Raw genomic sequence first — 25,268 nt, forward strand, 5'->3', positions numbered from 1 at the left:
TTTGTTTTGGACTTCCAGTTCCCAGAAATCCCAGCCAGCTTGCCAGCTGCTAGGAATAGGACTTGTGTGAGCTGAAGTCCAAAATATCTGAAGAAACAAGGGTTGGGAGCCACTGACCTAGAAGAGAAAAACATTCAGAGTTTTAGCAAACTAGTGATCAAATAATGTTTTACAATATATTTGTGACTTATGATTATAGCACAATGCTATACTTATCTACTCAGAAGTAAATCCTACTGAATTCATTGGGGCTTACTCCCAGGTAAATATGCAGAAATTCAGTCATAGTTACGTGTATAAAACAGTCAAGTAAAATGTCACTAGCATTTTGTCACTGGGCACAACTAATTAAATAAGATATATTTAATATTACCTATATATTATGACTTATATATACATATGACTTAGTATAATGCTACCATGAAAATAAAATTTTGAACATGTACAGCAAATTTTCACATTAATATAATATAATATACATACATATATATATATATATATATATAATATAAATGTGAAAATTTGCTGTACATGTTCAAAAATTTATTTTCATAGTAGCATATATATATATATATATATATATATATATATATATATATATATATCTCAGGTGTGTCAAACTGTTATAAATATAAGATACAAGCAGTCCCCAAGTTACAAACACCTGACTTTAAAAACAACTCAAAGTTAAGAACAGAGGTTGAGACAACAGGAAGTGAGATCACTTCTGAAAGAGTTATCATGGGGAAAAAGTGTCTTAACCGAAGCTTTCTCGACAATCCTTGTTTCCACAGCAACCCAACAGAAAGTGAAGTGAAATTTTCTGAACAGGGGCGCAGATAGCAAAACAAGCTCCACATGGGTATTAATCCTTTCCTATGCTATCCAAAACTAAAGAATATGGTGTATATTTTTGGCTGGAGTTACACTTCAAAACATACCTTTTCCAACCTACAAAGAAATTTAACTTAAGAATAAACCTTGTTCGTAACTTGGGGACTGCCTGTATATGTAACAAGCTAATTTTGTCTAGGACACAATTCTCTTTTTGTTATAATTTTGGGGCCAACACCATCAGAAGCGGGATTCTCGGGACCGCATGAAGATGCAATCCACTATGATTGAGATTTTGCCTCTGAATACCATGGGATTTTCTTCTCCTCCCACAGTTGCTGATTGTATTTAGATGCAAAACTAAACCAGGATTATGGAGAATCCTGACTTATTAAGAATAAGTGGTGTGCTGTTTTGTTCACACAAGGCTCGTTTCCCCAGTGGTGTAGCTAAACCTTCCAGAAATAAAAAAAAAAGTGGTGTGGGAACATCAACCCAGGAAAACCCTTATCTGCAAACCAGTTCAGCTAACATGCAAAGATGTTCATTCCTAGTTAACTGGGCTGCTGTGAGAGGAGTGAATAGATTGTTTGCACCAGCACTCAGCCAATAGTAATATAACAACAAAAAATCATGGCTAGTTGGAACTCTCCCTACTGTGGCATCCAAATCTAGTCATTATCTTCTTCATTTCCTATTTTTCTTCTCCCATTACATGAATATTTCTAATTTCAGCAACTATCAAATAAACAGTTCATAAAATCAAAATAAAACTTTATAATCTCAATTGTTTCCAATAATGTTACATCTTTTCACTTCCTTCCTAAGCTCATTGTATGGAAGTCCCTGTTGAAACAGTGAAAAACTAATGTAATCTGATTTTTAAATACTCATGAGATCCTCATTTCCAAATTCCAATTCTCCTTTAATAATTGTTTCCATTGGTCTTCGGGCCTTTGAACACTGTATGTACAACCAAACCAGAAAAGGCACTCGCCCCTTTATTGAAGGTCAATGTTAACTTTTATATCTTGCCAATAATCTGACACTTTTGCAAATTTTTACTAAAGAATGACTCTATTACTATATTTACAAAATATGATGACATATCTAAAATCTTCTTAAATAATAACCACTGCCAGATTTGTTTAAAAAACTTTTCAGAAAAAGGTGACATTTTAAAATAATGTATGTTAAAACAATTTGCTTAAATAAAGTCTTATCTTAGAATCATCAACATAACTTATGTGTCATTATTTTTAAATCAGCAATAGGCCCCATAGGACCTCAGACACAGCATGATGTTCTTACATCAGTGAGCTGCAAAAATATTCAAAGCAAACATTTTGATGCATACTGGTGCAATGCAATAAGGATAGATAAGTAAAAAAAAGAGCTACAGTACCAGTACTATTCCATATTATACCGCATCAACCAAATTAAGGCAGATTTCACATTTAGAAGCTACAAAATGCACAAAAGGCTCGCATGCCCATGGAACTGGACTCTATAACATAGCCAATGGGAAGGCTACCTGTGAAGAAGCGCTTTAGGTGCAGAGGTTCAAAATAAAATGCTCATTCTAGAAAACACTGTAATACCTGATTATTTGAGATGGACAGCCTAAGAGGAGAAAGCTTCCTTTGTCTGTTGTCTGGAAACTTTGTTTTAGCAGCTGCTCCTTCACAATCCAAAGTGATGTTCTGGTTTTGAGTTTCTTTTTCCTTGGAAGCATCCCTCTCTTTTTTGCCCTTTTTTCTTCTAGTTTCATAACCTGTATTTATGTTTTCTGTAGGCTCAGAAACCCGCTTAAGAATTGGGCATTCAGGATTTTCTTTGAGGCAAGCACAGTCCACTTTGTATTTGCTTTTAAAAAAGAGAGAAAAGAGTTAAATTGGAAAAAAGTGTCATTATGATTATTGGGTTTACAAACACTGTGAAACAATCTTACTTGCTGTGCAGTCTGATCTGATGCATGTTTACTTATGAATTCAACTCCATTATGTCCAGAGAAACCACAAACTCAGTAAACTTCTAGTTACCAAAGGGATGTTTCAAAGCGATAGCTAGATACTCAACCAAATTTCCAGTTTGTCATAACGTTAACAAATGTGGGCGAGAATCGAGAAAGACTCTAACTTGTTCCATATGTCTGGATGGGCCTGTGTTATCAAACAGTTGCTACGCTCTAGTGCTAGCCAGTTTTGCAACTGGCTACATCAGCATCCGTTTGTGATATGACATTTCAGTCTGTTGTTCAAAGAAAGGAAAAATAAAGCAATCAAAATGAACCAAAAGATATTCAGAAGGAGGTTCTTGTACAATGGTCTGTCCATCTATTCAAAGGAAAATAGCATCTACTTTATTAGTACATACAACTGATAGATATTGTAATTTTAAAGCCACATATGGCAGAGTGATAACAGATTCTCTGTTAACTCCTGTGAAAAATGTGTTCACATTGACTCGCTTATGCTGACAACCTAGGAATGTTATCCTTACAAACATGATATAGATGAATTTAACTTAATAATGATGTGCAATATTACTTACCAATTTCCATAATCAAAATCAAATGCAATGGTTATTTCAGTTCCCTTTGGAATGTTTTGGATGGAGTAGATATAAAGATGAATGGTTCCATCTTCAATGGCATGCCTGACCTAAAAGAAGTTACATAACATGTTTAAATATGCCTATGTATATTTAAAAAGAAATTTAAGAACAAATACATCCCCCATAAAAACTTCATCTAGTTATTATTTTTAGGGAAAAGCCGTTGTGCAGGATAGGTTAACTGGAATAAAAACTATTATAAAATAGATTATAGAGTCCACCTATCATTTATTGACAACCATGCAGCATTAAAAAAAAACCCCTAAAATGCACTGGTCTTTATTTCAACATGTTTTTTGTATTATTTGGGTCAAGACATTCCTCCAGATTTCAAGTTGTCAGCATGGAGCTAAAACACTATTTCCCAACAGCTTCTTCAACCAATTTCTAATTAAACTCTTAACCCAAATTACAATTTGCAAGCCCCCTTCATTTCCATTTTCATATAAGTAATTAGTGCATTCCTACACTTTTATATGCAAAGGAATATATGAATTAAGTGATTCTCTAGTATTTTCTCTTTTGTTTTCTCTATGTTTTATGATTTACTAGAATGATTGATCTAAGTTGCAATGCCTGAAAAATTTTCTGGAAAAAAAAACCTTTTGTTTATTTTTGCAGTCCTTAAAAGGTTGTGGAACTAGATGTTAAAATTTTGAAATTTACGAGGCTGTCATTTTATTACTGGAAAATAAATCCATATAGCTAACCTCATGCAGTTATAGCAACCCTATGAATGAGGACTTCTAAGTCACCTCTATCATCAATAGTCCTGCTCAGCTCTTGCAGATTCGGGGCGATGTCTTCCTTGATTGAATCTATCCACTTGATTAGCTCAACTAACTATTATTGTCTTATTATTATTATTATTATTATTATTATTATTATTATTATTATTAAACTTTATTTGTACCCCGCTAGCATCTCCCGAGGGACTCGATGCGGCTTACAAAGGCCAAGGCCTTAACACAACAGTAGTTCTCAGCTGACTATCTTCTGAAATCATTTGGTTTCCAATTATTTCTCCAGTATCTACAATTTTCAACAACTGACAATAGTTTTAGCAAATAATACATTTTTAAAAAACTGTAAGAGCCTACCTCAGCATTGGGTGTACAAGATCGTCTGATAAATCGAGCTTCGTTTCCAAAAGTTCTTGCATCCACACACATTTCTAGTCCATGGAATTTAGAATAGAATAGAACAAAGGGATATGGCCTGAAACAACAACAGAAATTATCATTGGACAAAGTAGTTTAATCCCAGACAAATGATTTAAAAAATTGAAAAATTTTGTAAACTTAAAATTATTGACATGATATTATTGCTTTTATTTTGGGGTTTTTCCCCCAGGCAATTTAATGTATACTTACTTGGGAAAAAAGGGGGGGGGGGAAGGGTTAAAGAAGGCTTGAAATATGGCAAGTAGAGATGGAGATCACTCCACTAAACATGCAAACTACTTTCATTTAATCACTATGCTATCTCAAGGAATACTCACAACTTTGGAGCTTTTTATTACATTTTCTTAGATTAATTTTTTAAAAAATTGGCCATGCCTAACTAAGATGTGTAGCACTGATATGATGAGTATCTGGGATCAACCATATCTATATTAAATGGCTTCTGTGCCAGCGTTGAAATGTAATCCAAGACTGATACAATTAGAAAAAACATTGTTTTGGATAATTCAGTTCTTTAGCATCTTCCGGAAAATACTTGGAAAATATGTATTTCAATGGAATGTAACAAAACAAGTGTAATAATTGTAAGCTGAATAACTCTGCATCTTCTGAGTCTTAAATTACTAGAGAAGGAATAGCAAAACTTTCTTGCTTTTACACTGTCTCCAAGTATCATGTCTAGATGTCATGTTTGCTCTGGTGGTTGTGGACCCTGGTGGTAGGTTTCGCATTTTAACATTTCCTGTAAGAAGCACACCTTATTTCCTTTACATCATTTGGATCTATTTTTACCAAGCGGTTTCCTCTTCCTGTAGCTATCCTTTGGTGAGGCAGCTTGCTTGCTTGTTTGTGTGCTCTTTAAACTGAATGATGGAGGCTTATATAGGATGGCTGTTTGGTGCACAGAGAAGTACACAAGCAATGTATGGATAATGTATGGATAGCTTGTCAAAGAGCTTGGAAATTGCACTTTTATGACTGGTCTTTTATTGCCCTTTGTCCTGGTCCTCACATGGTTGAGAAGGAGTGCCCGCTGCCTGCTTCAAAATCCCCCAGTGCCATCTTAACTGACAACAGAAGAACATCTGAGACAAAATGTAGGCCTGTCTTTACTTTTTGCTTGTGTTTTTAACTTCTTTGCCTGACAAAGAAGTTAGCAAAGGTTCAAAGGTTTCCATTATGCATTTTCTGAATTTAGCATCTACTCTGGCAAATTCATTTTAAACATAACAAGTAAAATACAATTACTTGTTTGTGGAGATCTCTTCTCCTAAACCAGAAGAGGGCGAAGTTTAAAAGCCCGAGGGCAAAACTCCATAAGACGACTGTAGTCAAATGTAGTTTATGTTAGATCTCCACATAGTAAGCATTTCTGGGTGTTTAGTGTGATGAATTTGCATGTCCGAGACGCCCAAGAAGACTCTGTGGAAGTGAAAAGGGAGTGCTAGCAGGCCACAGCAGCCAATTAAAAGGACAGACTTCAAGTAAAACATATTTTAATGAAAATGTCAGCATGCTGATTTCTAGAAAAAGGAAAGGTTTTGTGTTTTTCAATAGCAGAAATGCACCTTTCTGAGCCAAATCTTACTGTACTCCAACACAACAACTAAAAAAGCTTGCACCTCTTGTAACTGCATCACTTCTGATCAAAAGACAACTATAAGTTTCTCTGAAATGCCCTTTTCTTTGTATTTGGTTTTGTATTACAATGTGGCATTAGTGGTCACCTGGACACCATTTCAAAAGCCATTAAGAAGAAAATCTACTTATTTTGAAAGAACATAACACAACAATTATGTATTCTGTATAGGACTATCAAACAAAAGAAGATGAAACTAGTTCAAAGAAGAGACCTAGTACACTGAGATATAATGAGAAAGCTGAAGCAACCAAAATTTAAATGGTTAGATGAGAGGAAACTATGAGAGCCAAGAAATGAGATGTTAAAGGATCTCAAGCGGATCTATGGAAGAGCAATACTATAGAATCATCAAGGGTATTAGCCATTCAGTTTTGAAAGACATGTTTGTCAAGGTGTGAGGAATAGAAAGCCCAGGAAGATAGACCATAATTTTCAGGGCATGAATGTTTATCAGAAGCTGAGAGGGGAAAATTGATTGAAAAAATGTAAGCAATTTAAAACAAGATTTTAAAGAAAAGTACCTCTTAAAGAAATATCCATTAGCTTCAAATTGTTCTCTCAGCATGAACTTTCCTCGATATTCAATAATTAGTGCATCTGGAGGCAAGTCTTTGGCAGCTTTTAGGATTTTCTTATTTTTTTGAATATAGCTCTAGAAGAAGAAAAGAATAATGTCAGTAATCTAATTAAGCTGATTGTATTAATGCTACTAAGATACAGATTACAGCATACCCCTTTAAGGAACAACTCTGTGAATTTAAATGGTAATTCTTTCTTTTCAAAAGATAATTAACTTTCTTCCTGAAAGGGCAGATACCATAAATGTCCATTTTAGAATTGATAATAACTTCACCTTATCTATAAACTCCCCAAATGGATAACCAAGACAAGCTTTTCAAAGGATATCAGGAGGAATTCTGTCCTAAGAGATGCTTCACACTCTGGTTAAAAGGTCTGAATTGGGGGAGGACGACACATGAAATATGCAGTGTCCTCTCTAATCTACTAGTAGGGACAAAGGAAAGATTCCCAGTAAGATGCATTTTAACAAAAATGTCAACATGCTGATTTCTAGGATAAGGAAACTTCTTGTGCATTTTAACAGCCTCAAGTGGGAATATGCCTTTCTAAGCAAAATCTTACTGTACTCTGACACAACAACTAAGGAACTCACACCTCTTGTAATTGTGTCACTTCTGATCAAAAGACAATTGGCCTATATCTAGGCGGTCTCTGCAAGCAGGGACATTCCTCCAAGGAGTGCGTCAACGTGCGCCATGCTGATGCTAGAGGGAAAGAAGCAAAGATGCTTCTTATTACAAGATCTGAGAAGGCAACTTTCCTTTATGTTTAGTTTAGCTTTACCAACATTAAATTAATCAAATAGCTTGCAGATCCCTTCCATAAGATTGCATAACAGGCAGCTGACGCTAACTTTTTGTATTCTTGGTAATTTACTGACACCGAGTAGTTATTTGGACTAGGGTGGGAATCCTGCATTACATATTTGAAGATGAATTAACCTAGCACTTCAAAAATGAGATTTGGTTGGGGCAGAAACTTTTTCACTCTTTCTTAAGGACTGGCTGTGATAAACCATAGACATATAAAGTAAACAGAACTTAGGTAATGTGACATTATGTATGGGTATACTTGGGATACATTGCTTTTTTTCTGGAAGTGCCAAGAGAGGGAAATAATACCATGTCTGAAACATGGTAAATGGGGATTTAGACACAGCACCTATTAACTTAACTTTCCGTTCCTATTAGAAATAGCACCACTACTTTCATAATGTGATTTGTTACTAAATTGCTACATGAATACTCAATTTTTTATGACACCTCTGCTATAGCATTTCATACATTTCAGCCTTTTCCCCTCATGGGAAATTCCAACTGAGAAAAGGAAGTGACAGGTTTTCAAGGGAGTAACAGACTGTTAGAATCTCACCACACTGTTTCTGGCTAGCATATAAAATTGTTTTCTTTTTAAAGAAATTGATAGATAAATTGTCAGCATTTTTCTGGAATTCCCAGATGTCTCAAATGCTGAAAGATTCAACAGATTTCCTTTTCATTAGGGATCTACTCCCAAAGAAGAGAAAGACATTTCTTCTTGGTTCTAACTCAGTGGGATGTTTTAGCAAATAATTATCCCAGTAAAAATTATGGCTTCCTAGTAAAAAATTAAAGCCATTCAAACAAAGTTAAATCTGTGAACATTCTTTTAAATTATTTTCCTGTTTTCACTGAATTTGTTGCTCTGTAAAAAGAAGCGGATTAGCTAGGCCACCATGGTAAATAACACTAATTATTAATGTATAGATTTGACTATAAAACTTGTATAATATATTCAATTTTCCCCTTCAAGGGTTCCATATTATCTTTGCATCAGACCAATACCAGTAACTCCTTTAAAATGTTGACTTCTTATAAATTTGTCTTTCTACACTTTGTAAGTGGATATGCAAACACTTTTCAGAAGAAATGTTTTTCTGATACTTACTTTAAATTTTTTTGAAGATGCAGTAACTGAGGAAACTACATCAGAATTCAGGTATAATTTCCACTGATGTTAATAGTGAAAGAGTTAAGTGTTTGGTTTTTAAGGAATATAATAGCTAAACAGCTTCCTAGACCATAAAACAATGAATTAAGTTACCCAACAGGTAACAGAAACCAACTTTTTTCCTTCTACTTCCGTACATTAATTAACCAGTTCAAGGGAAGCTCTTTTTATTTGTCTAAGATTCACCCCAAAAGCTGGCATTGAAGCATAAGCTTGTGAGACTTAATAAATAAGCCCCTTCCAGGAAAAGATGGGCTCCTTCTGGAACCAAGTTAGCAATGTATGGTTCTGTTTTGAATATCACAGGGTTTAAACCCTTCTCTATGTATATTCCTGGACATCCCCTCAAATTCAGAAATGAAATTTTAGGAAGACATTGAGGGAAATCAACTTGCTTCTTTGATTGTTTGGGGTTCGCTTGCTTTGTGGACTATTGCAAACCATTAATATCATTTAAAAAATAAACTGTAAAGTGAAAGAATGTAGCAAAATAGAAACAATGTCTAAAGAGAAGGGGAAATAGTAATTCGGACAGCTATTGCTCATAACTGGTAACCCATTCTTCATCAGAACCAAAAAAAGGTTTTCCCGTACTAAAAAATAGTGTTAAAACAGGAAGACCAAAATAGTGAACTATATTTCTACTGAAATAGTTTTTAGTTCTTATGAAAGGTTGTTGGGTTCTATCACTTCATTTACCTCTACTGGAGGTTTGAAGACTGAATTGCTGGTGATCACTTCTTTTTTGTCATCTCCATTTCCTAATCTTGAAGCTATTCTCTGGGCCTCTCTCTGAACACCTTCACTGTACTGGTTGTTGTTTGCTTCTTCATAACGGTCCATCCAAGCCTTGATTTTAGTTTCCCATCCAAAGTTTGAACTGTCAGAAGGATCGATCTCTGGAGCTGAACCCTAAAACAAAATAATCACAAACATTAGAAAATAACCTTGGACTTAATGTGAAATGGACCCAAAAAGAAAGAGCCAATTCTTCTCATTTTAGAAGGCGGATCAACACAGAAATCTATTTTTGTTAAGAGGAGGAAAACCCCTCCAATCGCGGACCTTAAAAACTAGAATTTAGAACTAGAATCTGTCAAAAACATTAACAATAATTCAAACCTGAAGACAAAAGAAGTCTTATCTACACAGAAAGCACTGAGTAATTGCCAGTACTTAACCCCATGTAAGTCTCTTTTCAGCAAGAGTATCTGTGAAAATGTGGGACTCTTGGGTCTACTTCCCACTAAAAATATTTCAATCTGTCCAACTTTCTATTCTTGACCGGCAGAGGAATGGAACCAGAAAAAAGCAGTGTTCAAGAGAAGTATTCCCTTATGGACAAGTAAAGAAAACCTACAAAATCCAATATGGAATTTGGCAAGAGAAAGATATCATAACCAAGCCATGCTTGTCAACCTTCAAGTTTCAGGTGAAAGTGAACTGTTTAATCCAGGTGAATTCCCTACGAAGTTCTTCTGGTGACAACTGGTGTGTAGAACTGCTGTTATAGCCAAACCCACTACTGATTTATTCAGAAAACAATATGCTAGGTAATACATGTGATCACCCTAGAAACCTGATGGGCCTGTTGCCCAAGCTCATAGCATACAAATACACTATCTAACCACCTGGTGTCTTAAATGCTTCTGGCATAGGTTTTAAGCATTTTTGGTACATCATGCTTGTACCATAGCTCTTCTTTGGCAAGACACTAGTTGGGGCTGAAATCTAGCTCCAGCGAGTACTCATTATAGTGAAAAGCTGTATTTGCCCATGAAAGAATATCACTACCAGAATGATTGATGTAAGTAACATCAAATTTCAAGTTAACCTCCCCTGATAGATCTTATAGATTCAAGTAGGTTCTCTTGAAGAGCCATACCAAGGCTTATGAGAATGGAATAATACTAATATTACTAAAAATACTAATCTATGCAGATGACACACAACTCTACTACTCTTTTTCATCTAATTCCAAGGAAGCCCCCCGGATCCTTAACCAATGCCTTGCTGCTGTGTTGGGTTGGATGAGGGCTTACAAGCTGAAGCTTAATCCTGACAAGACAGAGGTCCTCCAGGTCAGTCGTGTGGCCTCTCAAGTGGCAACCTGTGCTCGACAGGGTTATACTCCCTCTGAGGACACAATTATGCAGTTTGGGAGTCCTTCTGGATTCTGCCCTGATGCTTGATGCTCAGGTGTTGGCAGCAGCTGGAAGGGCCTTTGCGCAATTAAAGCTTGTGCGCCAGCTGTGCCCGGACCTCATGAAGTCCGACTTGGCCATGGTAGTCCATGCCCTAGTTACCTCCAGATTGGATTACTGGAACACACTCTACATGGGGCTGCCTTTGAAGATGGCCCAGAAATTGAAGATACTGCAATGGTCGGTGGCCAGATTACTAACTGGCGCAAGCTACAGGGAGTGGTCAACCCCCCTATTCAAACAGCTCCACTGGCTGCCAATAAGTTTCCGGTCCCAATTCAAGGTGCAGGTTATCATCTACATACCCCTGAACGGTTCAGGACCTGCCTATCTTTGTGATCGCATCTTCCCCTACGAACCAGTACATGCCCTAAGATCATCCGGGGAGTCCCTTCTCTCGCTTCCACCTCCATCTCAAGCATGGCTGCTGAGGACGAGGGAGAGGGCCTTCTCTGTGGTGGCCCCCCGGCTCTGGAACTCTCTGCCTAGGAAAATCTAACTAGCACCTACCCTGTCCACTTTCCACAAAGACCTAAAAACATGGATGTTCCATTGTGCCTTTGACTGTCAGCAGGAAAATAAAATTACACAGGTACCAGTATAGTTAAGACGTGTATGACAGATACGATTTTACTACTACACTCTGAATATCTCTAATGCTCCTGTTTATTTGTTGTATGATAACTAAGGATGGGATACATTTAATGCCGATCTGCTGAGATAGTAAAATTAAACTAAGGCCCAGGGGCTGGATATGGCCCTCCAAGGTCATTTACCTGGCCCTCACTCAGGGTCAACCTAAGCCTAAGCCTGAAATGACTTGAAAGCACACAACAACAACAACAACAACAATCCTATCTCATCAGCCAAAAGCAGGCCCACGCTTCCCATTGAAATACTAATAAGTTTATATTTGTTAACATTATTCTTCATTTTAATTATTGTATTGTGTATAAGATATGTGCAGTGTGCATAGGAATTCATTCTCTTTTTTTCAAATTATAATCTGGCCCTCTGTTTAAAAAGTTTGTGGACCCCTGGTTTAACCCATTGTGCCACTGGGGGATCCTTATTCAAATATAAGAAGCTAAAATAGAATTAAAAGAGTACACTTGCATCAGTTGATTATGAGAGACCAGATCATCACACAAAGCATGCACTGGTTCCCCAAGTTGAACTTCAACTCTAAACAATACCAGCAGCTGTCAAAGCTTGATGAGTAAAGATGTTTTTAGAGTTCTGCCTGCTTTTTTTTTTTTACTATAAACAATGCTCTAATAGACTGGACAGCTCTGTCAAGATAATATAATTGTTTCCTAATTTTGGAAGGCAGCACTCTAAGACTTCTGTCCAGCTCCTTAAATCTTGGTCTTCTTCCGCTTTCTAGTCTGTCCTCTTAAAGCTGTTTAACAGTTAATCAGACTGTTGGAAGGAGGCATCAGGACACATGCATGTGATACTATCAACACTCAGAGGATGGCTTTGCCCTTTCTGACTTATCTCAAGAAAGTTAGCAAAGGCCTCTGTATGTCACTATTTTTGAAGCGTGTCAGGAAACTCTGTTTCAAATGGCACCAGCTATTGGAGGCACGAAACTCTCTTGTTTGAACAGGTTTAACGGCTTACAATTGTTTCCAAGACTAATGTCAAATTCTGTTCATCACCTTCAAAACATTATCATAGTGTGGGAATCCTTCCCTTTCTTATCTATGGCCTTACCTGTCTCAGCAATATCTAAGCATCAGAAGGCCTTCTTTATGGCTATACTATGACTTCTTAGTCAGAAGAACTATGGTACTCCTTCATCACTAACCTGGTATCAAAAGAAGTCTCTGAATCTGACTTTAATGTGTACATGTTTTGACTTTCCTAGTATTGTACTACTCTATCTGCACTGTTAATAAATCTCAAGGGATGTTTGTGGTAATTAATGCTATTTCGCTTTGTTTTGTAATGCTGCTTTGAATGTATATTTAACGTTTAGTTTTGTTATTGTCTACTGTTTTAATAAATGTTTAATGCAGTGATCCCCCTTGGAACATTATTTTGTAAAGGTGAGGTATAATTTTTCAAAAATTAAACAAAAAGAAGCAGGCATTTGTGAACTATACCTCTACTTCACTTTCATCTACTTTGGATTGTGAATGTGTTATTTACTGCACTAAATACAACAGGAATGGGAATTCAAATAACAAATTCATTTACCTTAACTCTTGAAGATTTCCTAGAACCTTCACGAAAGGCCTGAAAATGTCAAATTACAAATCAAAAATGTCATTTTTTAATGATAATTCAAGGTAAAAAAAACAAATATTTTCTGGAGAAGTGTACAGATGACAACTCATTTCTGAAAAGGTGCCTCTTACAGAAAAGAAATCTTATGGCATATGAAAAAGAACTCACTATGTTTCCTTCATACATGTGTTTCAACCACTTGTACAAAAACATTAATTATCATCTAATTTTATATGTGGTTGAAAAAATATTCACTATTCAAAAGCCAGAAATTTTCACTGCTTTAGCTATTCATGAACATGTATTTTATAGATGTCAACTACATGAAAATGTGTTTTTGGAAAACTGATCAGCCGACATTAACAAATCTACCAGGATCTATTGTATGTTGATATCCTTTGTACTTTTCCTAACCCTGCTTTTTTCTCTTTTCGTTGTAATCAGACTGTTTAAAGTGTACACAAATTTAATGATTAACATACCTTTTTGCATTTTGCGATGTTTTGCTCTTTCTCCCCACTTTTTTTCCTTTTCTTATCTGTGAGTTTGGTGACTCTTGTAGCAGTTAGAGTAATTGTAGTTGGTGTGTGTTGAAAAGCAGTATATAGTTCTACAGGAACCTCATCACCACTTTCTGTTGCACTGGTATCCCCATCTTTTAAAAAAAACAGGATAAAAAACCTTGTAATTCTTCTTCAGTATTTGGATATTCCCTGAATGACTAGCTTGCTTACATTACTAATAGCAAATATATATATATTCCAAGTATTAACTCAAATTACATAAATGACAATATATTACACTTTTTAAATGTAAAAGTGTTTACATTCCTGCTTAGGAGAGGTCGTGGTTTATAGGAAGCTATAAAGGCTGTATGGGGAAAGTATGACCCATTTCCCACATATGGTCTGCAACCTCTTTTTTGCACCCTCAAATTAATTCTGCTCTCAACTTACCACATCATCTGTTCGAGGGGGTTTGTGCAACCAAACTAACCCCAAATGGCAATAACTGTTCCCGGGGCTGTGGTTTATCTGTAAGAAAACATCCTCCACAACTTCTCTAAATAATTTGAAAACCACACCCACTAAACAGATGCCAGACTAGAAACAAATTTCTGATAACTTGCTAGTGGTTTGGGCTTGCTGCAGGTCTGCAAGATACGGTAACTTGTAACAGCAGCATCCATGAGCATACTCAAATATATCTCATTCCTCATAGAAAAAGACCAGTGAGACAATAGTCAAGATATCCTTGAAATCTAACTTTTGAGAGCACATGAAACCTGATTTTAAAGAATCCATGAGGCATGCTAACTAATCTAGTATGAAAAACAGTAATAAAAAAGTAGCAAGATATCAATCCAACCACAAAATGACTATCGAATAACGATGGATTGTTCCTTGAGCCATCCTGAGAATGACTAAGCAAACAAAATTATCACACAGTGTAATCTATGAGTAAACTACTTATTTTTCTGCTTGGTTTCTGCAGACAGGCTATATATTTGGTGCACACTTCTTACTGCAATGTATACTGGATATAAATCTAACAGTCTTGCAGCTAGATTAGTTATTAACTACCTCCAGATAAGAGTTGTCCTGCTGGGTCAGGTCAAAGGCCTATATATACACAAAATTCTGATTCTTCCAAGTGACTAACCAGTTGTCTATGATGAGCCCAAATACAGGATGTGAGGGAAACAGGCACTATAACTGTTGTTTCTCCATAACTGTATTCATAGATGTGCATTAAAAAACAACAGGAGGTATGATAAGCAGCATAATCTGTGTCCATACAGCGTGTTCGTACATGCAATAGGAAGGAGGGATGTACCATCATGTTCCTCCTTTCTATGAGAATAAGTTTGTGACACTGAAACATACAATTATACCATAGTTTGGTGATCATCTAAGGTTGCTCATGGTGGTTGGAGCTCTGGGGGGTGTTAAATGCCCAAACATCTGGAAGGCCAAAGATTGAGAATTGATCTATAGCAAAGGATATCAAACTAACAGTTTGAACAGTTATTAAAACTAAGTGCTCTTAGGCCTTATTTTTGAACCTGTCTAAATCTCTTTTCCTGCAAAATGTCTGGCCATGATTCCATTTTACAGCAATGGATTATTGCAATTATGCAATGTGATCTGTCCATATCATCCCAAATTTGAATGGAAAGTGAATTTGGGGAGCTACCGGTATACCATCAAGGCAACAGAACTTTCTCCAAGTTTATCAAGAGCTTTTGCCATGAAAACCCATTGGATGACTTTAAGCAAGTTGTACTGTCTAAACTTTAGAGGAAACAAATCTTGCAAAGATCGACATTTGTAAAGATACATAGATATGCAGCATTACCTACCTGACATGTTTTCCCTTTTCCTACGCTGCAGCAACACGGCCCTTTCTTTATCTAAAGTCCTGTTTCAAAAAAGGAAAATAAATGAAGCTGTTTAAACATTAGAAACTTTCTAACAAACAGAGTTTGCAATTAAATGGAAGAAATGATTTAAATCTAAGTAGCTGCTTACATTCACCATTCTTTTTGAGTTCATTTTTACCTGTTTAGATTAACTATCTGAAGGGGTTCCCTAATCTAATAATTTTATGCTCACTACAAATCCCAAAGCAAAACAGAGATAAACCAATATAAAAACATAACAAAAATAAACATGATTATATCCGAGTGCCTACTACTTCAGTGTTCAAGTTACATACCCAAAAAGAAGACCAAAGTTTTGAACATATTACTTTTGTGTTATTTTCTGTAAACTATATGACAGAACCACTCGCTAAATCAAAATTCTTATGATTAAAAGGTATAGCAATAAGTAGTAAATGGAAAATAATTAAACTGAAGCTGCTTACACCCCTTCCAATAGAGATTTGGTATAGAATGGTGATCTCACTCACCCCTTACTCTCACAAGGATGATGCATTTTAGAAGAAAGCAAAGTGCAGTTCTGCCAGTGTTGCTGGATTGCAACTCCATGCATTCCTCAGCACTGACTATGCTGGTCAGAGCTGATGGGAGATATAGTCTAACATTCATTCAGAGGGACAAACTTTCCCTAACCCTGATACGTTTGTTTTAATCCTGTCTTTTTATTCCTAGCATAAGCAGTGGTCACCTGGGTGTGGCTGATTTTTTTAAAACTTTTTTTCCATCCTTCAATCTGCTGGTTAGCCATTAGACAAACCTTTTTTAATTATTTAAAATTTGCAGTGCTTTCCATTCTTTAACACTGATTTTCCCTTTATCATAAATCTATCCTGCCTTTGCTTAATGCTATTAAATGTTACATGCCAGTATAACAAAACCGGGGATAAAAAACTGATGGAGAAGGGCATGGAACTAACAGAAAAAAATAATGGGCTCCTGACAGTCAGGTTGGTACACAACGTGTACCCAATCATGGTGGGTTGAAAGGCCAAAGAATCAGCTAACTAGTTGTGCGTGTTTCTTATTCTTCCCTTATAGATGTGTTCACAATCCCAAGGCAGTAAGACAGGAATAATGTGCAAAAGCTTTGCCTTCAATGAGATACTGAACAAGAACAGACTGCCTATTTTCCTAATCTAGAAAACAGCAACAAAAATGATGTTTGTACATTATTAGGTGAACTACTGATAAGATACATACTCAGTTTGGCACTGCTTGTGAATAAAGCTCCATACATAAAGATAAAAGCTTTGGGAGGTTTGCACACTTTTGCCCACAGTGCAGAATAAATCTACATGCTCAAACCCCATTCCTAATGTGGGCTGGAACAACTAAAATTTAATTTTCTTTATTCTACTCTGAAATTTAATTTTTGAAGATAAAAAGCAATAGCTATACTTCCTCTTTCAACAAAGGGCACTTCTTGTAACCTTGTGCTATGAATTACTACTTGAGGAATCCATATTTCTGGTATGTCATAGAAGTTACTTTTCATAATGAGAGATTAAAATTAATTTTCAATAAAATTTAGAAATATCAACTGTATTGTAAATATATGGGGATGAGTTACAGAATCATTCCATCATTCTACCCTGAAATTCCAAAAACTATAACAATCGATTTCTTATTAGCTACATACTGCTCACCTAGGTTGACAACGCTCACAGAGGTATGTATCAGGAATATGTTGCCTGTCGATCCCCATGCAATCAATGTGCTGCCAAACACTATTCAAAAGGAAAGAGAGTACAATTTAATTTTTACCCGTTTTGAAACTTTATACAATTCCTTCTAGTTTTGTTTATGCTACTAGATGCTTTCTTTCCTCAAATATCTCCATTTAATTAGCTGAACATCTCTACATTAGATTCTCTACATTCGCAACTGCCTGATAAAGTGCACATCAAATTGTCTAATTTTAAGAGAAAAGGCAAATCCAAGGTTGCATGTGCATTACAGCATACACATGAAAACCATAAATCTGCCTGTTGAGCTGGCAAAGTTTCCCTGACAAAGTGCTCCTTGAACTCTCCTTGAATTCCCAAAGCAGTTTTGTAATCTTTAATAAATAACATTCCAAGGAAAATTATTGGCAATACCCACAGCTTAATATTAACAGCATTTCCTAGGAAACTGCTGTTGCCACTTAAAATAATGCCATGTACCTCTGTAATCACCTGATGCCTCTTTCATTCTATCTATAAGATTAACATCACAGGCTCTAGGAACCAGGTAAGGATTGTTCAACAATTGGTCTAGGTCTTCACCACTCAATTCATCTCCCTTGCACTTCTGTAGGGTTAACATGAGTTCTGCGTTGTGACCTTCCCAGCATCATCCCTCACTTGCAGAATCTTTGCTGGTTTGGTTGGTCTGTCGTTTCCCTTGTCCATCCATGACAGCTATCACAATGACAAAATGCCAAGGCTTCCATTTGTCCATACTTGATTAATGCCCTGCCGTGCCTGATATGGGCCTAAACCTGGTTTGCTAATATAGTAATGGTTTTGAGCTATTAGGAACAAATAAATCTAGCATAAATAATACACAATAAAAAAAGAATTTGGGCAAATATGGGTTTACATTACCTGCATTTGTCACAACAGATCATATATCCATCATCGTGCGTAAATCCACAAATGCACCTGGTTATATCAGTTCCATAGCTTCCATCCTCAGACGTGCTGATAGTAGTAGCACTGGAGGTCTCATCAAAATGTGGAGTAGTATATATGCCTATTTCATTCTTGCTTATAAGAACTGATGGAGGAGGAGACGCCGGAGGTGTTGGAGGAGGCCGTGCACCATAATTATGGTCCTGAAAAATAATGTTTATATAAGATTCCACATTGTAACTTCTGATATCTATAGGGGCTGGGAATCTTTGTGGAAGGGAGGGCTGGATTTTTGAGTCACCCATGGTCTAAAGGACATCAAAAAAGGGACATGTCTCTGGCACCACCTGGGTTGTTGTTATAATTTTATGTGACATGTTTTATACTTTTGTACCTTTTTACCTTTTGTATGTTATATGTGCACCCTGGAGTGCCTTGTAAGCCGCCCCGGGTCCCTTCGGGGAGATGGTGGCAGGATAGAAATAAAGTTTTTTATTATTATTATTTGAAGCGCCCGCTGGAACGCTTTAGTTGGCACCACAGTCAATGGGAAAGGGTGCAGAGAAGACAACGTCCTTGATATTCATCCTCCCATTGGAGGAAGCGCAGTGTGTAATTTCCAGTCCTGTCTCCAAACACTGATCAGAGATAATAGGCATTCCTATTCTAGTTGGCCTCAGTGGAGGTGCTTGGTTATGGATTTCAACAAGATGGATAAAGAATCTCTCTGGTCCAGATTAGGCCTGCAAATTGGAGGATTCCCACCCCATGTGTACATGTTTTTGAAAAACATTTTCCATTTTTTTTCTGTGCAAAACTCCAGATATATGATGATCACTGAACAGAAACACTGACACAATCTTTTCTTGTGGACTTTTAAAAAGCAAGTCTCCTTAAGTGGGGATTTAGAAAGGATTTGTTCATTTAGATTACATCTGAACATTAGCCAAGAGTCTAGGCAGAACAGCCTGGTCTAGAAAACCACTAAACATGGAATCAAACCCAGAAAACCAGTGAGATTACTCATGTGGTTACTAAACAGGGTTGCTCCAACTGGTTATACTACCTAAAGTAATTTAATCTTTATTCACAGGAACTTGCTACACACTTTCAGAAGAGACTGTACGAGTATGACTAAATGTAAACAATAAGTGTTTTCATGTACATTTAAGTCATTTTCTCCTATATCACAATGTTTTCCACTGTTCACTGCATACTAACTTTTCTGTATTCACTTTGCGTGCATTTGATGAAGCAAGCATCTATTTCTCACTAATATGAGCATCCAGGAAAACTGTTCAGCTTCACTAGGCATGATGCTAATCAAAGCTCTACATACTCACTCATTCTTCAATCATAACGTAACAAAGCAGAGAAATCTGAGTAGAATTTAAACAGGAGTGTTGACAAAAATACATTGATAAGAGATTACACCTAGCTAGGAAAGAAGCCAGAATCCTGCAGTACTGGATTGTACTTCTATTACTATACATGTCGGGTTCCCTTGAAGAAAAAGGCTGATCATTTATATATGAAAAGTATTATTCCATTAGATGTCACTGACACTACACTAAGGGTTGATTCAGAAAGATATACTAGTTATGCTAAACATGCAATCTGCATGTAATATGGCTGTTTTGTACATGGCATTGAGGTTGTGTTATATGGCTCAGAAATACCCCAACAAAATCACATAATCTCTTTTACAAGCAGATGAACAAATGAAACATTATGCTCTTTGTGAGGGCAACAGCACACGGCAAAGCATCTCATAGGTTGCTGAGAGATCCAAGACCCAGTAGCAGCAGTATGCTGCACTCCTGCTCCTTCATCAATATAAGCAAAGATAGACATCTGGTGTGTAACTACTTGATCAATAGATATGATGGTTTAACTGATACTGCAGTTAGTCTATAGGATTACATTTACTATGGAGCAGCACTTTAGCTGGGAATGCTTTAATGTAAAATATCTTTAGAAACCAAGTTTAAAAATGCTGATTTGTTCAACAAATTCAACTGTAAAAAAGAAAAATATGAGAAATTGAAACTTTTCTATTCGACAAGGATGTCAAGATTTTGGATCTTACTGTTGTGAATTTCCACAATGAGCAACTAATTAATAAAGCAGCATTCTGATTACTGAAGAAACGTAAGTGAGTATCTTAACTTACTGCATAGGGTAGACCAATGTAACTGTGTGAATGATGGGAGCTGCTGTTATATAGCTGGTGTGGATAACTGTTTGACTTTTCTACTACCACAGGGCTAGCTTCTACAGATTCAGGTCTGAAAATCAAGTAGAAAGGCAAAGGTCAACATTTCACATACAACACATCCCTAGTTCATAGTTTCAAGAAAGCTATTGAAGAAAATCTCTGACAAACGTCAATTTAGCCACATATTTTAAATAGTTTCAGTGGTATGTATTACGAAATATTAAATAAACATTTATCGATTCAAGCAACACAGACAAGTGTTTTGCGACACAGCATATCTGCATAAAATTGACTGATTATAATACAGGAGTATATTAATACCAATACACTTATTGTTTCTGTGAACACATATGAGGTGTAGGAGTTTGCCCATATGCTGTTAGCAAAATCTGAAATCCTGGTAAGTCTCACCAATGACATCTAGCGGTAGAATATGCAAAGCACCTCGGATTTCAAGAAGCTGCTTTTTAAAAACACCCTTTTTTGTACAATCCTATGAAAGGAAATGTCTTAATGAGGAGGCTCTTTTCCCCTTTAATCAGCATGCTGAATTTCATCTTAAAATATTTTCCAATTACTAGTGGACTTTCTAAACTCTAACAGTCTTACATATAAAGGTAGTAGAATATGAGTTTATGCACTGAAGGAAATACCTGTTAATTTAAAACTTGCTCAAGATGTAAATATAAATGATAACTGCATTTGAAAATCTATTTTAATGAAAAAAATAATTTAATTTTCTTTTTTCACTAATAAAATGTAATATTTGAATAATAATAATAAAAGGAAAATCTATTTTAAAATTCCACATAATTTGAAAAAATGATTTTGCCAGAAATAACTCATGAGTTTAATTTAATGCATATTAAAACATAATTCAAGTCAGACATTAGAAAACTTGCAACAGACAGTGAACTCAAGAGCAACAAACAAATCAACAAATTTTACAAATTTGCAGTGATACTATTCAACACTTACTCTGATCCTGCAGCCATTTCCAAATATGAAGTTTCTGATGTGTCAACCCCCAACGGGACCACTATGCTCATGACGTTCGTTTCTGATAAATTCGATTACCATGGAGTTCTATGCATTGGTATCCAAAACACTGGGGCATGCCAGCCACAGTGCTCATTGCAAACATCTAAGTGCATCCACAAACTCTGTTTAATAAAAAAAAAATAGAAAACTTGTTATTACAATATTACAGCAACACATTGAAACAATTTAATAATCCTAATCCTTCATAGTATGAAAACAAAGTTATTAAAGGCTGAAAAACTGATTAATACCACAGTTACAAAATGTCAACTCAGGAGTACATCCCATTAGGTTTGGAAATGCTTACTTCTAAGTGTTTTGATTTTCAATCTCATTACACACCTCAGTATGTAACATGCTTCAATATTCTGTTTACATAAATACACACACATACGTTAATTTACTTTAGTTTATCTAAAAAATAAACAGATTAGTTCGATTTATAAAATGCCCACAGAAAGAATAAGATATGAATATGGTGCACACAGACTTTACTTATAAATGCTTATTTTGTGCACATGTATGGTCAAGCATATATTTTAGAGAGAGATAATTGTGTGTTAGTGAACTTTCTTTAGCAAGTAGGTAGAATACAAGCATAAAACCTAGTAAGATGATGTCAGATGAAGAATTCCTACTTGGTGACCTAAAACTAAGGGTGGTCAATTGACATCCTACATCAACCCTGTGAAGTAACTTTCTCATCTGCACCACCTCCCTAACAGCAATTAGGGAGTGGATTTCTCACACTACTTTTAAGCAGAGTAGTGCCTATATCTGGTAGCTCAATCTTCCCCTCCCCTACCAACTCACAGAAATTAACGGATGACGTCAGTGCTTAGATGCTATCCAGCCTCCTAAGCTAAAAAGAGCAATCCCTGATTCAAAATAGACATTTATGCAAAAGTATAGTCACACTCAGTTCAGTGGAACCCACACCCAGCTAAATGAGAACTATGATAAGCCTGGGCAATCCTAAAGGCAGGAGCAGTGATATCTGGAGGCATAGGAATCACTTAGACCAGAGGTTCTCAACCTGTGGGTCCCCAGGTGTTTGGCCTACAACTCCCAGAATTCCCAGCCAGTTTACCAGCTGTTAGGATTTCTGGGAATTGAAGGCCAAAACATCTGGGGACCCATACGTTGAGAACCACTGACTTAGACAAATCCTTCCAAGGTTCATGCCAGCACAGTATAGGGGAACAAAGAGCACCTTTATTTCTCAATTTTTAAAGAAAATAGTGTTCCTTTTCTTTGATTTCTTTTTCAACAAGAACCTTAGTATATGAGCTAAACATATGTTCAGTACACTCCCTCTTTGCAATATTCCTCTTCTGGAACTGAGATAGCTTGTGTGTGTGTAAATCTAAAGCCTCTCCCCAATTAACCCCACTATTCCTCCTGATCGGACCTCTTTTTCCTCTTTTGACCTTGCAGCTCAAGTATTGGAAAAGTAAGGGCCTTGAAGTTCTGGAAGAAGGGATCACATTTCCCAAGACCAAATCTACCTTTAAAGAGGGAAGACTGATCTATCTTGTGCTCCTTGGATGCTTCTCAAGGACAAATCGTGTGCAACCTAAAAACGATTAAGGCTGAAAGTTCAATGTAAAAGCTACTTAAACAATCTTTCTAGAGTAATCTACCTAGCTTCATCTTCATGGATACTAGTTTGCACTTATGTCCTTTAAAGTCTACATGCTACCTTTTAAAAGCCTAGAGTTTAGAGAATGTGAGTTTACAATTAGATATAAATAAAAAGAACATTAGTCACACAAATCTGGAATACATTTTCATTTTCAGTACTAGTTGTGTGTGCATTCTTCACAAGTTCTTGAACTAAAAGGTTTTGCTTTTTAATGTATACTACTCTACTTATATGTTTGTTTAATAATGTTTTATATACATTCATGCCTCAGGCATTTTCCTATGTGAAACAAGCCAGCTGTTTTTAGGAGGAGTCATAAAACAACTTGTACAGATTTACCTCCTCCAAACACAGCCTGTATAGGGATCCGTTTGTAAGAATTTACAACTTGAGCTTTGGATGTAGTTGTTCTCCCTTTTCAAATTTATCATATTTACTCTAGTCTTATCCTCACTTTTTGGCTAAATTACTTCACCAAAATTGAGGTGTGAATTAGATTTGATGGCCTCATTCATAAGGCCTTCAAACTGAGCTGGAAGTTTTCAAAGCCTCAAGAATGAGGCCAGTTGGAAACTACGTGAGGCTGGCAAAGGGGCATGGCTTCCACTTGCGTGGCAGTCATTCCACGGCCTGCTTCCCATACGCAACCCTGCTTACATGGTTGGGCACATTTGACAGCATTTTCTTTGTAATGTGCACCTTCAAAATTACATTCGATGGCACATTATAGTCGAGTAAATACTGTATTCTTTAGAGAAAACGCCACAGATCTTCAATAAGACCAACCACAATTGTAGCACAGAAAGTTCTATTGCTTGCAGTCTCATTTGGGACCAAAGTTTTTTTAAAAAAATTCTATGAATTTATCTTCTGTTAAGACTTTTTGTAAATCAAGCTACATTAAGGTCCAATCAACAATGCTTCAGTAATGTGGTATTAAGGATTTAAATTCACTGTATCCCCTCCCAATATAGAAACGATTCTGAAATTGTAAAATGTGTATGTAAAAGGAAAGGTAAGTACACCTAATGTGTCTGAACTATTTCATTGCTTACCATCTTTTCTGACTGCCTCAGCAGGAATGAAACTGACACATCTGTCAGAAAAATGCAGAGAAAATCATCTGAAAAGGAGACTAATTATTTCAGAAGTGTTTATCTATTACAACAAGGTTATTGCTTTAAAGATAATGATTGGTTCCAGTTTTAGTCAAACTTACACAAGTCCCACTAAATCAAAGAGGAAAGATCGTTGTATCTCGTTTAATATTTACTACATTCAATAGGTCTATTCTAATCATGACTAAATGGCAAAATGAATTTCAATGTGGAGAAATGTACAGTACTGCACTTAGGCAATAAAAATGATGTGCACAGATGTAGGATGGGTTAACACCTGACTTGAAAACAGTAAATATGAAAGGGATCTAGAAGACTTGGTAGAAGCTGAACATGAGTCAATAGTGTGAAGTAGCAGTTAAAAAACCCAATGTGATTCTAGGCTGCATCAATAGGATTATAGTGCCCCTACCCTAGCAGCTTTCAAGGTCATTCTGCCTTCGGAGAGTGACCACTCAATCCATTGTTTGTTCCCATCTAAAACTGCCCTTATGATAAAGTAGCTCCTCTCCCCTGTCCTTTATAAAGGCTAAACCCCACTGCTCCTCCTCTTGGGCTCCTCTCTTATAAATACACTTTTATCCCTATTGCACCCAGGGTTTTAACATTTTATGTCATACATCTGTCCCGCTCTTATGTTTGATTTTACTATGCTATTTGATACTGTTTATTTGTTATTTTATATATTTTGTTTGATGTATTTTTTGTTGTTTTGTGTATAATTATGTTGTATTATTTTTGGGCTTGGCCTCATGTTAGCCACCCCAAGTCCCCTTTGGGGAGATGGTGGCATGTTATAAATAAAGTTAATTATTATTTTATTATAATAGTCTCACTCTGCTCTGCTTTTGGTTATATCTCACCTGGAATACTGTGTCCAGTTTTGGACACCAGAATTCAAG

At 36.2% G+C, this 25,268-nt stretch overlaps 1 protein-coding gene across 7 annotated transcripts in view; it reads right to left on the minus strand.

Annotated features, from left to right (window-relative positions):
• Positions 1–25,268, minus strand: part of KMT2E (lysine methyltransferase 2E (inactive)) — a 69,461-nt gene that overhangs the window by 29,536 nt on the left and 14,657 nt on the right. For 3 of the 7 annotated variants that reach the window (XM_060778350.2, XM_060778348.2, XM_060778347.2), the window contains 13 exons: positions 24,304–24,344; positions 21,541–21,725; positions 20,518–20,632; positions 18,318–18,547; positions 17,376–17,456; positions 15,649–15,707; positions 13,769–13,941; positions 13,257–13,295; positions 9,547–9,759; positions 6,798–6,928; positions 4,551–4,668; positions 3,388–3,497; positions 2,436–2,700 (listed from right to left, as the gene is read on the minus strand). In XM_060778350.2, the coding sequence (XP_060634333.2) occupies positions 2,436–2,700; positions 3,388–3,497; positions 4,551–4,668; positions 6,798–6,928; positions 9,547–9,759; positions 13,257–13,295; positions 13,769–13,941; positions 15,649–15,707; positions 17,376–17,456; positions 18,318–18,547; positions 20,518–20,632; positions 21,541–21,611 (1,605 nt within the window). In that variant the 5' untranslated portion in view covers positions 21,612–21,725; positions 24,304–24,344. Of the gene's footprint in view, positions 1–2,435; positions 2,701–3,387; positions 3,498–4,550; positions 4,669–6,797; positions 6,929–7,452; positions 7,541–9,546; positions 9,760–13,256; positions 13,296–13,768; positions 13,942–15,648; positions 15,708–17,375; positions 17,457–18,317; positions 18,548–20,517; positions 20,633–21,540; positions 21,726–24,303; positions 24,345–25,268 lie in introns of those variants that run through there. The other 4 variants (XM_060778352.2, XM_060778346.2, XM_060778349.2 and 1 more) reach the window with 2 other exon arrangements.

The sequence above is a fragment of the Anolis sagrei genome, chromosome 5 (assembly GCF_037176765.1).
Source record: "Anolis sagrei isolate rAnoSag1 chromosome 5, rAnoSag1.mat, whole genome shotgun sequence".
Taxonomy (NCBI): Eukaryota; Metazoa; Chordata; class Lepidosauria; order Squamata; family Dactyloidae; genus Anolis; species Anolis sagrei.